The sequence below is a fragment of the Condylura cristata genome, unplaced genomic scaffold, assembly GCF_000260355.1.
Source record: "Condylura cristata isolate star-nosed mole 26May11 unplaced genomic scaffold, ConCri1.0 scaffold00015, whole genome shotgun sequence".
Taxonomy (NCBI): Eukaryota; Metazoa; Chordata; class Mammalia; order Eulipotyphla; family Talpidae; genus Condylura; species Condylura cristata.
The window spans coordinates 33,217,690-33,233,886 of NW_004567116.1; the positions used below are offsets into that span (position 1 = coordinate 33,217,690).

General features: G+C 39.8%; 1 protein-coding gene across 2 annotated transcripts in view; it reads right to left on the minus strand.

Moving 5' to 3' along the window:
- Positions 1 to 8,225: 8,225 nt before the first annotated feature.
- The window catches only part of ZNF143 (zinc finger protein 143), a 51,516-nt gene continuing 43,544 nt past the window's right edge, over positions 8,226 to 16,197 (minus strand). Inside the window, exons 15-16 of one of the 2 annotated variants that reach the window (XM_004683056.2) lie at positions 10,349 to 10,495; positions 8,226 to 9,214 (exon numbers count right to left, since the gene is read on the minus strand). In XM_004683056.2, coding sequence (XP_004683113.1) covers positions 9,131 to 9,214; positions 10,349 to 10,495 — 231 coding nt within the window. In that variant the 3' untranslated portion in view covers positions 8,226 to 9,130. The remainder of the gene's footprint in view (positions 9,215 to 10,348; positions 10,496 to 16,197) is intronic. The other variant, XM_004683055.2, reaches the window with a different exon arrangement.

The following is a 16,197-nucleotide window of genomic DNA, read 5'->3' on the forward strand; positions in this document are numbered from 1 at the left end:
AAAAAGTATATATAAAAAAAGTTGTGCCACTGCACATACAAAACCACAACTATTACCTTATTAGTTAGGCTAATAAAAGATAAGGCTGCTCAGTTATATGAACCTTTACCTTGATAGTCCACTGTTATCAGTCAGATCTATGCAAATTATGCCAAATTCCAGACTGTCCCAAGAAATAATACAGAGTACTGTCCACGTCATTCCTAGGTAAGAGAGAGTTTTCAACCAATATATTAAAAATTATATCTCTGTGAAGCAATTAACCAAAACATAATTCTTCTTATTTGCTTTTTCATAACTGCTTTCTACTAGAATGGAAACAGGTAGACCCATTTCCTCCAGTATTCCATCTTTTTTCTACTTTACAGAGACACAAAGGGTCGCTCTTCTCTATATTCTTCGACAGTTTCAGTAATTCCCTTCAAAGGTCATTTCACCGAAATGTAAACAGGAAGAATTATAAGTGCTAGCTTTCAATATACCTTCTAGTAATTGATTAATTATGTCACCTCTTTGGTTAGTGACATGTACAGGAAATGACCTGGATGACCACTAAGGCTGCCAGTTGTTTGCTGGCCACCAGGTAATTATTTAAACCAGCTTTGTTCAGCTAACTGCATCACAATAGATGTGATGACTCTTCTCCAGTGAGTTCAGGAGCTCTGGCCTCATTAGGGAAGGGAAAGGAGATAAGGCAGACATCCCATGCTGGTCTTTTGTGTAGCAACAGGAGCATATTTGGGTATTGCTATGCTGTGATGACTCAGTGGTGAGTCAGTTTTAAAGTTCTGTAAAAGGCGTTGTTCAGCTCAGACAAGATTGCTCGATGAGCTCATCCAGCAGCCGGTTGGGTAGAGCGTACTCAGCAGTGTGTGACACAATCAGCTGATTGGTTATGTACATGTTTACAAGAAAAAAAATACTGAAGAGGACGAGCCAGTTCTTGAGTGCAGAAATCAGCCCTACTTCACATCATCTACTGAGTGTATGTTATGTTCAAGCACTGTCCATTTCCAACATCCGCCATGCTACCTGATGCCTCTTACCTTAATACAGGTGAGAACTCTTTATTTGTGCTGCTAGCACTCTCGTTAGCATGCATAGCTAGCACAACATAGCAGGTTCCTAAAATCTGCTGGATTTTGTGTAGGTGTGATAATCTTCAATCCCACAAAGAGACACAGTACAAGGCCAAGATTCTCTGTATGTCCAAAGAAAACAGCATTATCACAGGAAGCAGAGTGGCTCTGGAGGGCAAGCTAAGTCAATTTCCTGGGAAAAGGCTATAATTACAAAGAAGATTGTGCTGAGACTTAAATATACTGGGGCCAACTGCAGGTCTAAGAAAAGTTATCTATCAGCAATGCAAGTATTTTGAACTGGGGAGGAGTTAAAAAAACAAGTAGTCCTGTTCTAAGCATCCCCTTTTGTTTATTATGAGGATAATAAAATCTTGACGTTGCATTCACTTCAACAAGAAAAATACAAGATCAACAATGAGAAATGTACTACAAAGAGCTGAGGTGCTTTTGAGGGAAGTGGGAAATGTATAGTGCCACTTCCCCTATATCTTTATAGCTAAATGCTTTACAAATTTATCTTGTTTAATTTCTATGGAACCCTCAAAAAGAGAGGTACTTTTATTCACATTATTCAGATGAAGAAAATTTAAGCCCAGATAGGTTAGATGCCATCACAATCATAGTTAGTATCATTGAGACAGTATTTCTTTTTATTTTTTTAAGATTTATTTGTTTATGCATACAAGAATTGGGGTACAGGCCAGAGGTACAGGAGGCAAGAGGAGTCACCAGAGACAGAGTGGGGAGCAGAACAGGGGTATCTACTGAAATACACTGCGAGGCAAAGAGGTCTGCTGTGCCATGTGGGTCACCCCCTTGGCTGGGAGTTGAATTCATGCTACAGTGGCTGGCTATAGCTTAATGTGGCTGGTGATAGCTTGATAGTGCTGAGATTTACCCCTGGGACACCAAGAAGGCCCCTGAGACAGTGTTTCTGAGATTGTGTTAGTACTTGAATACTAGCTAGTTCTGGTCAGGAAGAATGGGGTGAGGTGGGGATGAGAACTAGGAGACTTGATGGAGGCAGGGTCACTGGCCGCAGCAAGTGTGCCAGACTAGAACGCAGTGTATGTCAGTCTTCCAGACAGCATGCTATGCTATATATTGCAAGTAAGGGATGTGAGGCCCAGAGAGTTCAAATTGCACCTTTACTTTTTTTTTTTTTTTAAGGATTTATTTATGAGGATTCACCAGAGTCAGAGTGGAGAGCAGAACAGGCAGATTGAATACACTGCTGAGGGGAGCAGCAAGTGAGATAGATTTGCAAAAACTATGTAAGAGAATGTTTAGTACACTAGCAAGCTGAGGCATAAAAGGGGGAGGCGGGGGAGTTGGGTCAAAATGGGAGGGATGAGCACAGGGACTATGCTGATTGATTTCAGGCACATAAGAGTAGGAGAATTATGGGAACTACACTTGAAGGGAGAAATAAAATATTGTCCAAGAAATCACAACGATGTAAGAATATGTATACATATACATGAATGTTTAACACTGTGTTAGGTCACTCAGTCAGTAGTTAATGAGATTCTCCTCTGGGCCTGGCCCCCTCTAAACCCTCACAACACAGCAGTGGAGCAAAGGAAGTATCTGAGGTCTCTGGTGGAGAGAAGACAAGATCTAATGAATCGAATGTACAAAAATAATCAAGTCATGATAAATGCTCTTAAAAAGGTGGGGGATGAGGGAATGAGAAGTGATAGAGGATTAGCGAAAAATGCTACTTTATAGTAAAGGCCTTTCTAAGAACGTAGTTTTTGAGCAGGAACTTGATTGAAGTGTGATAATCAGCCAACGGGAGATCTGGCAGAGGTATGTTTAAGGCTTTACTTAAAATACCAAAAACTGGAAGCCACTCGCATGTCCATTTAAATATAAGTAATCAGAGTTTGCAAGATGAATAGAGATACATGGACATAGTGACAGGATATCTAACATCTAAGATATAATACTTTTGCCAAACTTTTTTTTTTTAAGGTTTATTTATTTATGTTACAGAACTGGGGTACAGGGCAGAGGTGTGATGGGTGAGAGGATTCACCAGAGACAGAGTGGGGAGCAGAACAGGCAGACTGACAAAGTACACTGCTGAGGGGAGCAGCTGGTGGGCCAGGAGAGGTCTGCCACACCATGTGGGTCAGCTCCCTGACCAGGGATCGAACTCCTGCTGCAGTGGCTTCAGAGAGCTTCATAATGCAGTGCTTTAACCTGTTGCACCATCAGGGAGAGCCCACATTTGCCAAACTTCTAAGTGCAGAATAAAAGCCTTCCTGTACTTGGTTACCAGTTCAGAATATTAACTTAGCCAGGAACACAGTTGAAATGGTAGGATGGCTCATACACACTCCTGCAAATACCAACTAGATCACTTGCCTTCACTAGGTCCTTTTTAAACAACTAAGACTTAAGTGTTTCACTTGTACCTGCCCCCTGCCCCCTACAACCAAGCTTTGCTGCCCTTTGGGGCCCTGTGTGGCTATGCTTGTCAACCAGTTGTTCAAAACACAAGAAACCGAAAAATGACCAGTATAAGATGGAGCCACAAAATGTATTCTGTGCTCTTATATAATTTCTAACAAGATTTCTGTTGCTTATTTTGGATTTCTAGGTATACTATCATAAAACTGATGATAATTCTTTCCCTCTTCCTAGGGCTTCTGACTCTTATTTTGTTTTATTATCTAATTGTACTCACTTCCCTTCCAGAACAACATTAATAACAGGAGAGGTGTTCAATGGCAAATTAGCTCAGTTAGCTAATACTAGGAGAGGTGGTATGTGTCCTTGTCTTGCTCCTGACTTTAATGGGGATATTAAGAGTAATATCATTTACATTCATGTAGACCTTCATATCATCCCCAGTTTACTGAAAAGGAAAGTTACAAAAGTAATTTATCCAATTATATTGTTTACATTCATGTAGTCCTTTATATCATCCCGATTTTACTGAAGAGGTAAGTTAGAAAAGTAATTTACCCTAAGGCCCAATTACAAATGGCAGACACGTATTTTAAACTTTAAAGCACCATGGACACAAGTTATTTCTCTTTAAAAATACACTGGAGGGCCTCCTTGATGGTACAGTGGGTTAAGTCTCAGCACTATGAAGCTATCAGTAGCCTTTTGATCCCCAGCCAGGGAGCTGACCCACATGGCACAGCTGACCCATCTCTTTAACTCTTGTTACAGTGCAGGGAGAGAGGGGCACTCCTGAACTCCCAAACCTGCCTGCTCTCAATAGGTTCTACCATCTGCTGCATGAAGACAAACATAAGACCTTTAATGGAAAGGAACTTTAATACAATTAGTGTGCAATACAGAAAAGACAGAACATAATGTCTAAATCAAACACCTGAAGTTAGTCATCTACCCAAGAGGGATTGGCCCAAAACAAGGCCTGAAAGCCTGTCACAAGACTAAAAGCACCTTCTGGCCAGGACCCATAGGAAAGGGTCAGAAATGGCCAGACAAGTCTGGGAGGAAAAGAGTACAATCAAAATTAAGATAAACGCTGCCATAATTAACCTTCCCACGGGTCTCTCACCCACATCTGTTTAAACCAGCCCAGGACCAAAAAGCAAGCGCAGTTTTTTTCACATGTCTCTCTGCTCTATGTGCCTCCGTCAGGTCACCTTCTGGTCTCCATCTGCTTTCTACCTCTTCAGGCTCCTCTCCAGACCCCTCTCTTCTCTGCTCAGCTCTACCCTCCTGAGTGGGGTAGGGAACCTGGAAACTCCTCTTTTCCTGGGTCCACCCTGTTAAGAGTCTCACCTTCTTAGATCTTTCTTTTCTGCTCCCCACTCTATGAATCCTCTCACCACCCATCCCCCCACTCCTGCCCCACACCTCTGGCCTATACCCCAGCTCTTTTATGCATAAATAAAAAAAAAATACCATTTCCATTTCTTCCCTGTGAGGATGTAGGATCAAGGACCCCACTACCCAGGCTGGGTTTTGATAACAGGAAAAATGTTTTGAGTGTTGCTGGTGTAACTGTAGCATAATTTTGCAACTCTGGGGTTCGGGAGAGATGACCAAAGCTGATTCAATCTTCAGAAACAAGGTCAGAGCACAGTTAGTAGAGTTAGATCCAAGGGCAAGGCAGCACAGGGCATTTGTCCTAATATTTACTTTCCAAGGACACCAGCTATCGGCACTCTGTGGCCTGTGTCATTGTTGACAATGGGTCTTTGGGAGAGCAAGTAACTTTCCCTGGGAGGATGGAGGAAGGTGTCCCGATAGCCTTTACCATGCAACTGTAGAGTGTAATGCAGAATACCAAAAACTGCCAGCCACTTGCCCATTCACTAGGACTGGGCTTAGGAGTGTTGAATGGCACAAGGAATAAGTGACAGAATTTGGGACTCTTTAGACCTGGCAGAGAGATTTGCCCTATAAGTCCATGAGTGAGAATAATACTTAGTTCCATCTTCTAGTCACAAAGATTGTGGTAGGCATATCCGGACTGAATCTGTTCTTTGGTAGTTGCTTGTTATAAACCAAAAGTTGTTGTCACACTGGGCAAAGAAGTAAAACTAGTCTTCCAGCTCTGGTGTGGGAATCTCCTCCTGAGTGTCACCCCAGAGACTCAAATAGGCATCAGGTCTTCCCATCACTCACCCGTTTTTCTCCCAACATCAAATGACATACTTGAAGGTTAGAGAGCAGTCCAGTCACAGCTGGTCGATTTGATTCAGGAGGTGATGAGCCTGGCAATTCCTTGGTGCCTTCTGCTTGTGACCAACCCCCAAGGTTGCCTTTTGTTCCTTAGCTAGTTCCTTTATGATTTGAAAAGTACCCACAAATTTTCACTACCTTCACGTTAATCCACTTTTCTGTTCTTGATTTTTTAAAAAAAAGAACAGGAGGCAATTTTGGCGTATTTGAAAAGCCTTAACGCAGTGGGGAAACCACTTGCCTGATTAGTTTTTTTTTTTTTTTCCTTTGGGCGGGGTAAAGACATCTGGCAGCCCTCCCTGGTGGCCTGCAGTAGTTTAAAGCGCAGCACTGTGAAGCTGGCATGGGCACTTCAGAGCGACTTCAATCCCTGACCCCAGAGGTGACCCACATGGTGCGGCAGACCTCTCACAGCCCCTCCACCTCTGGCTTGTACCCCAGTTCTGTATGCATAAATAAAATCGTAAAAAAAAAAAATCTGGTGAGATGCTCTCAGCAGGGACCTATTGCCTTTTAGAGCCCTCTTCAGGACAAAAAAGCCCAGGAGCAGAACATTTTAAAGATAAGACAACCCTCTCAGAGACTTTACCTCTTTTTCAAAGAAATTGCAGCATTTGTCTGGAGGGCACTGGGACTGGGTCTGTAACCCAGATTAGAGCTGTTTCCCATATCCCTTTCTTAGGCTAGGGCTAAGGGTTTGGCCAGGAAGTGGGGTGGGGGGGAGAGACTAGGGAAGGTGCTCAGCTTTGTGGAGAGCTTTTGAAAACTTCCTATGAGTCCCAGGAAAACCCTGCAGAAGAGAGGTAAACTAAGGAGAAATTAGAGCAGGAATCCCATTTTCTTTCATCTGTATGCAGAAAAGTGAGCAGTAAAGCTTTTGCCAGATAATTTTCATTTTAACTATTCATGCAGTTACACTGAATCTTGAATGCTCTTCAGAGAAAACTCAGACTAGCTTTGCTAGCAACTGTCAGCACATCAGCCGGTCTTCCCTGGAGGAAATATGCCACTTCCCTAGGTTTTTGGTGTCCCACTCCAGAAAGGCAAGTAGAAGACAAAGCAGCAGCTCGCCTCTGCTCGTTTCTCTGGTGCACTAGGAAGACATGTTCTTTTGATTGATGAATAATCAGGCCTACCAACATGTTCCAGCTCAGCCCTGCTCAAGTCAGCTGGCAAAACACGTGGATGAAGGGAGAAACATCTTGGAATCTAAGGGCAGATGTTAGGGGCCAGGGCAGGTCAATAGCTTAGGTCGGAGAAGCACAGCTGGCCTGGTGGGCCCAGTGGAGGAGAGCCTGGCCAGCTGTTAGGACAGGGCAGTGAGGCGAGAGTACCACTTCAACTTTACTCATTGTCCTTCCCCTACTCCACATTGTAGCCCATTCCTGAGCCTCAGCAGGTGTCAGGTGTATATTTCAATGTCTCTGTCAGGGATGAAGATAAGGCTCTGTGGGAGACTAAGACTTTTTTTAAAAAGATTTTATTTTTATGGAAAAACTGGGCTGTAGGACAGAGGTATGGGGGTTGAGAGGATTCACCAGTTAGAATGGGGAGCAAAACAGGAAGATCCACTGAAACCCTGCTAAAGGGAGTAGCTTTTGAAACAGGAAAGGTCTGCCATTCCAAGTTGGTCAGCTCCCTGGCTGGGGATTAGATCCAGGCATCAGAGGTGGGCTATTGCGGTGGTAGTGCTGAGACTCAACCCCTAAGCCACCAGGGAGGCCCAACTAAGACCTTTTCTAATGCTTTATACCTATCAAGGGCTTTGAAGGGGAAGCAACATATCCCTTGCCCAAGCTTGAACAGTGTCCCATTTTCAACAACCCTTTTTAGCAAAGACTCAGAAGACTCTCATCAAATATATAGTAAGTAAGATGGCTCAATAATTTTTCATGTTTACTGTGAAGTTTGAAAGGACAGTCACATTAAAGTTCTCTGGCAAACAAAATACAGTGAACACCACTGGAGGAGAGTGTTACAAGACAACCCTTAGCCACCCAGCCCACCTTGACTTTGTTGGATCCTATACTGAATTATTTACATTAGAGAGGCTTTTCCAAGTGGTCAGCTCATTAGGTAATCAGGAATTGCCAATGCTTATCTCCATCATCTCTGCAACATGTTATCCGAGGTAGCAGTGTTATAGTAAAGAACACACACTGGATTTGGGAGTAAGAAAATCTGAATTTTCAACTCTTCCATCTTTCTTCTTCATAGTTGTGCCTTGGGCAAGACACTTAACCCCTTTGGACCCTCAGTTTCCTTATGTAAATATGTGGATTGTAAATTCCATGTATCTTACCAGATTATTGAGTACATAAAATTACACGGGAAAGTGCTTGCTTTATGCACGATACACTATATACTCTCAATGTAGGTGTGCTGAGTTGTTATCTATTACACTCATGTTATTTTCTGCAACATTTCCTCCAAGTCCATATCAATTTAAAAAAACAAATATAAAGGTAACATTTAAAAAACTGCTGTATTCAAAATTAATAATAAACTTTAGAGTAAATAAACTTTGAAACAAAAGTACATAAGCAAAAATAAATAATTTACACCAACCCACTGACCTAATTTTCAGAGTAAAGCCATTTCTAATTACAGAACCGTCATTCTGGACTCCAGCCTGTGGTCAAACTTTATAGTTCATTATTTAAAAAAACAGTAACAAAACACGAACACTAAGTAAAATCTTTAACAAAACCAATGCACTGGATTTAACTTTTTAATTTTAAATAACCAAACTTTGTAATTTTATACATAATCCAAGGTAATGCTAATATAATTAGCATTTTAGCTTCAAGAGTTGGTATTTAACAGGGATGTGAAACTATGATGAATAGTATTCAAACCATGAGATACAAATAAAAATGGGCAGGTATACAGTAGAACAAAAACTGCAGATATTCTACTAACAGGAAAATATTTGAAGGCTTTACATCCTTTATTATCCATGATGGCTTTTGGAATTATGATTGCTTGACGTATAGAACCTTTGACAATTTAGATATAGCCTTTTTTTTTTCACAGTATGTTAAAAATCCATCATAAGACTCTGTAAGACTTTGCTGATCTTGCATGCCAACTGTGGGAGTTTGCAATCTGATGAAAGAGTAACATGAAAATTTACTGTATTGCCCTAATTTCATATTTTCTTGTACATAACAAGTCAGTTTGGGAATCTACTGCAAGGGTTATGTACACAAAAGTGTCAAGAATAAAATTTCTCCACTCTTGCATAAAAATGTGTACAGTGTTTTAGGAATGGAAAGCTTCAAATTGTCCTGGGCCCAGGTGCCATGGGTCTCTGCTGCCTGAAGATGAAAGGCTTCTCTTGTTCTATTGCTCTCCTCTTGTGCTGAGGATTAATCATCTAATCCTGGTGTCTCTCCTTGTTGGATCCTGGATGCTATTCTGATGGCTTCTTCAAGAGATGGCTGTTCTCCAAGCTGAAACAGGAACATATACAAAGCCAGTCAAGATAATGCCAAAGAAATATTACAGTTGCTCCCCTTGTCCACAGGGATATGTTCCAAGAACTCTACTGGATGCCTGTAACTGCAGATAGTACCAAACACTAAGCATAATATGTTTTTCTTATACATACATATCGATGATAAAGTGTAATTTATAATTAGGTACTATAATAAATTAATAACAATAATAATTGATAAAGCAATTTTAACAATATATTGTAATTAATAAAAATTATATAAACATGGTCTCTCAACATATCTTAATTCTATATAATATTTTCAGACTGCAGTTGACTGAATCTTAGATTAATGGGACTACTATCTATGTCAAAAGTAAATTTCCCTCTGTAATCCTGACACCTGTGCTTGTTAAACTTGTATGGCTGATCCAATTTTTAAGAGCATAAAATCAAATTCCAACAGTGTGAGAATAATGCAGTTTCTTTATTTATTTTTAGGGTTTTCATAAATCTTCACACAAAAAGGGACAAAAGACTCTCATCTTGGCCAAGGGATATTTAAAGGGCTTCCTGCGCCTTTAATGTCTATGCCCATAAACTAAATTAAAACAAATGATTGGCATTTTCCTGAGCACGTTTTCAAACTCTTTCAAGTGAACCCATGATAAACAACTCTCCTCAGGAAGAAGTAATCTGCACTTAGCATCTAGGATTCTGGATTCTCTGCTTGAATATAATGATTTCCAACATACTGGCTGCTTCTTAGTCTTCTGCCATTCCTCACATTCCCCACTGTAAAATAATGCAGTGATTCTCAGAAGACCTATTTTGGGTTTATGTTATACTAGGTTAATTTTCAAGGAGTAGATCTGAAGATTACAGAATCATGCCTAATTTCCTAAATTAAGAGCATTACTTTGAGAGTAAAAATGACTGATCAGGCATACACAAGAATGTCCTGCTATAAATTAGCCTACAATAGGCAAAGAAACTAGAATACAAAGTGTTAGGCTCTTTGAGTCCACTTCAATACACTGCAATTTCCTTCAGGCAGCTAGGTAACAGATTACTAGCTGCAAGGTTATATGTCAAGCACAGAGTATAGGAGTGAGAGCTAGAGATAGAGGACAGTTGTCATTATACTCACTTGAACTGCAATCTGGGTGCCGTTAGATGTTGCCACTAAGGTCAAAGGTCTAGTTTCTGTGGTTACTAAATGATGGCTATGCTGCTGGTGTCCCATTTCTGATGAGGCAGTATGGAAGGCTGCCAAGTCCTGAGCCACAATTGCAACCTGAAGAAAAACAAAAAATTTACAGGTTAAAAATTAAAAGTAGGAAATGCAGATGGCCAACAATCATATGAAAAAATGTTCAACATCACATGTAATAAGGGAGATGCAAATTAAAACCACAATGAGATATCCCCTCACACCAGTGAGAATGAAATGCAGATGGCCAACAATCATATGAAAAAATGTTCAACATCACATGTAATAAGGGAGATGCAAATTAAAACCACAATGAGATATCACCTCACACCAGTGAGAATGGCTCACCTTAAAACAACTAGCAACAACAAATGTCAGCGAGGATGTGGAGAAAAAAGAACTCTCCTGCACTGCTGGTGGGAATGCAAACTAGTACAACCACTATGGAAAACTGTTTGGAGGTTTCTCAAACTGCTAAAAATGGAGCTTCCATATGACCCAGCAATAACACTCCTAGGTATCTACCCAAAAGACACAAAACCACTGATTCAAAAAGACACCTGCACCCCCATGGTTATTGCTGCTTTATTTCCAATAGGAAAAACATGGAATCAACCCAAATGCCCGAAAGTGGATGACTGGATTAAAAAGATGTATACATACATGATGGAATATTACTCAGCAATCAAAAAAGAGAAACTCGTGCCTTTTGCAGCAACATGGTTGGAACTGGAAAAGATCACGCTTAGTGAAATAAGCCAGAAAGAAAAGGAAAAATACCAGATGGTTTCACTCATAGCAGGAGTATGATGGACTGGGGAGAAAATAATAATAATAATGAACAACTATATACCAGAGACATTTTATGGGGATGGAATGGGGAATGGGATAAAAAATGGTGGTGGTGGGGGGCGTGAGGGAGGTGCACTGGACTATGGTGACGGCACACGAGTGACTTGGTGATGGGAAGCCCAAAGGGATTACAACTGAGATGGAAAAATGCACAAAATGATCTAAAAATAAACTATTATATTATTTAAAAAAAAAAGTGCTTTTTTGGGGCCTCCCTCATGGTACAAGGGGTTAAGTCTCTGTACTATGAAGCTCTCAGCAGCTACTGTAGCATGAGTTCAATCCCTGCCCAGTTAACTAATCTACATAGCACAGCAGACCTCTCCTGTCTTGCCTACTGCTTCCCCCAACAGTGTATTTCAGTAGATGTTCCTGTTCTGTTCCCCATTCTATCTCTGGTAAATCCTCTCATCCCCCACAACTCCAGCCTACACCCTGATTCTTGTATGTATAAATAAATAAAAATAAATCTTTAAAAAATATAAGTAAAGAAAGTGTTTCTGTTAATCTTTTTGGGCACTTTCATAGAAGTTAAATATACATCTTCCTTTTGTCCCAGCAATTCCATTAACAGATATCTATTTAAGAAAAATAAGACCAGATGTCTATAAGCTTGTAGCACTTTAATTAGCATTTTTATTGCCACCTTATTCATAATAGTCAAAAACTAGAAACGCCACAAATGTTCAGCAAAGGGATAAATGTTCAACAAATTTTGGTATATTCCTACAATAAACTACTGCTCAAAGTTCAAAAAAAGAGAATGAACTGTATGCTACATATAATAACATGGATAAATCTCCCAAATACTATGTGAAATAAAAACTCTAAATATAAAGAGTTCATTTGGTTGTTCTATTTATACAAAATTCAAGAATAGATAAAATAATGTAATCAGAATAGTTGTTGCCTAAATGGTGGGGATTAAAAGGAAAGGATCGTGAGGGTGATGAAAACCTTGTACATCTTGTTTGGCATGGTGGTTATATAAGTTTTTTTTTTTTAAGAGTTTATTTTTATTTGTTTATGCAGAAGAATTGGCGTGTAAGCAACAGTTGCAGGGGGTGAGAGGGTTACCAGAGATAAGAAGGAGCAATTCAGAATAGGCAGATCTACTGAAATACACTGATTAGGGCTGTGGCAGCCAGACACAGGTAGCAGCCAGACAGGAGAGATGCTGCACCATGAGGGTTAGCTCCTGGCTGAGGATCTAACTCAGGCTGTAGGGCCTACAGACAGCCTGATAGTCTGAGACTTTAATGCTTGTGCCACGAGGTAGGTCCTCAGTGTATATGCTTTACAATACAATTATAAACATAGTACCTGTGCATTTCATTGCAAATAATTTTATCCTCAACTAGGATAAAACAGATTGTAAGCTGTTATGAAAAATATGTTCAACCTTATTAGTGGTCAACTGAAAATAAAAAGAGAATTTCATGTCTGCTTGTGAATTACACACATATAAAAATATCCTCAATGCTAGCAATATACAGTGAAAAAAGAAAACTTTTAGATTCAAGGTACAATTGTTAAAAATTTCTGGAAAAAAATTAGAAACTATGTAGCAAGAAGTTTAAAATAATTTATGCTATTCGTTCAACAGTTCCATAACTAGAATTTCTCTAGGAAAATATAGGCTTGTACAAAGAATTATTTATGTAGAATATAAATTAAACTGTGATGTGCCCAGCTGACAAAATATATTGTAAATATTAAAAATCCTTTAAAAGACATTTGATATGGGAAAGTGTTCAGAATGTACTATTAGGTATTTGACAAGTACAGAAAATTATATTATCATCCTAACTTTGCTTATACACACACGCAGGAAAAAGATTAATCAAAGACAGGTTTCCCCATTATCCAAAAAGTAGAATGTCCCTACTTGGGGTGATTAAGCAGACTATCTTCGGGGCCTGGAAATGCTTGAATAAATTTAAGTATAAATTAAAGGTATTTGGGCCCTCCCTGGTGGCGCAGCGGGTTAAAGCAGAGCACTAAGAAGCTAAGGCCACTTCCGCATGAGTTCGATTCCGCCTGCCCCGGAGGAAATCCACATGGCGTGGCAGACCTCTCTTGGCCCGCCCGCTGCTCCCCTCAGCAGTGTACTTCGTAGATCTGCCTGTTCTGCTCCCTGCTCTGTCTCTGGTGAATCCTCTCACCCTCTGCATCTCTGTCCTGTACCCCAATTCTGTATGAATAAATAAAAATCTTAAAAAAAAAAATTAAAGGTATTATTGTTTTAACACAAAATAATCTAATAGTTACAATAAATAGAAACATTCTACTATTGAACAGCAGGGGAAATTTGTCCTAAATATTCAAACTAGTTATTTTAATTAGCTTTAGCAACTTTTTAGAGAGTGTTTATTTTCAATTCTTTGGACTATATAACTAATTATACCTTAACTCCCTACACTCCTCAATAAAAGTAGCTGAAGCAGTTTTCAGTCTGTCTTATAGAATGGTTTCACCTAATCAGTTCTGCAATCATTTCCATGGCTCTAAGATTCCCTAATGGGTTTATAGCCCCGCTTGGATAAATATACCTTATACCAGTTATCGTTACTGGTCTGGAATGATAGTTACCCTAAAGCAAACATTCTTATGTAGCAAACATTCTTATCTATAACCTGTGGGCTATGAAAATTCTCTAGAAAGAAGGCTTTGAGGGCTGGAATGAAGCCAGGCAACTTTCAGTAGCTCAGGACTTCACAAGGGTGGGGGTTTTACTTGAGGACTAGCTACACTGAATAGGGTGTGGTAGCTGCAATGAAACTCAACACTGTTTCTAACATAGTTCTAAAACAGTTTTTAAGTGTATTTAATGTAATTTATTTAAGGGAAATGAAAAATTAAACTATAATGAGATCCATTAGATTGGCAATAATCGGAAAAGTTTGCTATCACTGTACTATGCTTAAAGGGGAAGAAACACTGTTAATCCCAAAAAGGAGGTCTGGCAATGTTTACTAGTTTTTTGTTTTTTGTAAAGAATTATTATTTTTTTATTTATTCATATAAGAATTGGGGTGTAGGCCAGTGGATTCACCAGAGACAGAGTGGAGATCTACTGAAACACACTACTCAGGTCAGCAGTGGGCAAGAGAGGAGAGGTCTGCTATGCCATGTGGGTTAGCTCCCTGGCTAGGGATGGAACTCATGCCTCAATGGCTGGCAATGGCTCACTGATAGCACTGAGGCTTTAACCCCTGTGCCACCAGGGAGGCCCCAACTCTTAGTACAGTTTTACAAACACATACATCTTTTTTTTTTTTTTTATTAAAAAGTTTATTTTTACATCATTTTTCACATTTTTTTTTTTCATCTCAATTGTAATCCCCATGGGTTTCCCATCACCAAATCACCCCTGTGCCACCACCATAGTCCCGTGCATTTCCCTCCCTTCCCCCCCCCGTTTTTGATCCCATTCCCCACTCCACCCCCACAGAATGTCTCTGGTCTATGGTTGTTCATTATTTTTGTTATTTTCTCGCCTGGTCCATTATACTCCTGCTATGAGTGAAACCATCCGGTATTTTTCTTTCTCTTTCTGGCTTATCTGACTCAGCATGATCTTTTCCAGCTCCATCCAAGTTGCTGCAAAAGACATGTGTTTCTCTTTTTTGGTTGCTGAGTAATATTCCATTGTATATATGTACCACATCTTTCTAATCCAGTCATCTACTTTTGGGCATTTGGGCTGCTTCCATGTTTTTCCAATTGTAAATAAAGCAGCAATAAACATGGGGGTACAAGTATCTTTTTCAATCAGTGTTTTTGTGTCTTTTGGGTAGATACCTAGGAGTGGGATTGCTGGGTCATAGGGAAGCTCCATGTTTAGCAGTTTGAGGAACCTCCAAACAGTTTTCCATAGTGGTTGTACTAGTTTGCATTCCCACCAGCAATGCAGGAGAGTTCCTTTTTCTCCACATCCTCGCCAACATTTGTTGTTGCTAGTTGTTTGAAGATGTGCCATTCTCACTGGGGTGAGGTGGTATCTCATTGTGGTTTTAATTTGCATCTCCCTTATTATGAGTGATGTTGAACATTTTTTCATATGCCTGTTGGCCATCTGCATTTCCTCTTTGGAGAAGTGTCTTTTTAGCTCTACTGCCCATTTTTTGATGGGGTTGTTTACTTCAATTTTGTTGAGACAAACACATACATCTTTTTATCCAGCAATTCTACTCTAGGGATTTATCTGTGAGATAAACTCCCACACATAGTTATCTATTGTTTGAAACAGCAAAAAATTTTAGGGAAATAACATGTCCATTGGTAAACATGGTACAGCTTTAAAAGAGAATGCAGATGGGGTGATTTGGTGATGGGAAACCCAAGGGGATTACAACTGAGATGGGAAAATGCACAAAAATATGTCAAAATAAACTATTATAAAATTAAAAAAAAAAAAAGAGAAAATGCAGATGAGCTCTCCCTGGTGGTGCAATGGGTTAAAGCACAGCACAGTGAAGCCATCCATAGCTACTACAGCACAAGTCTGATTCCCTACCAGAAGGGTGACCCACATGGCATGGCAGACCTCTCCTGACCCGCCCACTGCTCTCCTCAACAGTGTATTTCAATATATCTGTTTGTTCTGCTCCCCACTCTCCACTCTGTCTCTGGTGAATCCTCTCACCTCCTGAACCTCTGGCCTATACCCCAATTTTTGTATGCATAAATAAAAATAAATCTTTAAAAAAAAAGAATGTGGAATATAATGCAAGGTTTTCTAGAAGCATTACTCAATTAAAAAGAAAAAACAATAGGGTATAAAATAGTATAGTTTACTATCTTGAAAAAGCACAGGAAGGGAGAGGGCTATTTATTTGTGTTTGTATATGCTTAATAAATTCTTAGGAGAATACACAAGTAACTATTAAAAATGGATTGTAGGGCCCTCCCTGGTGGCGCAGCGGGTTAAA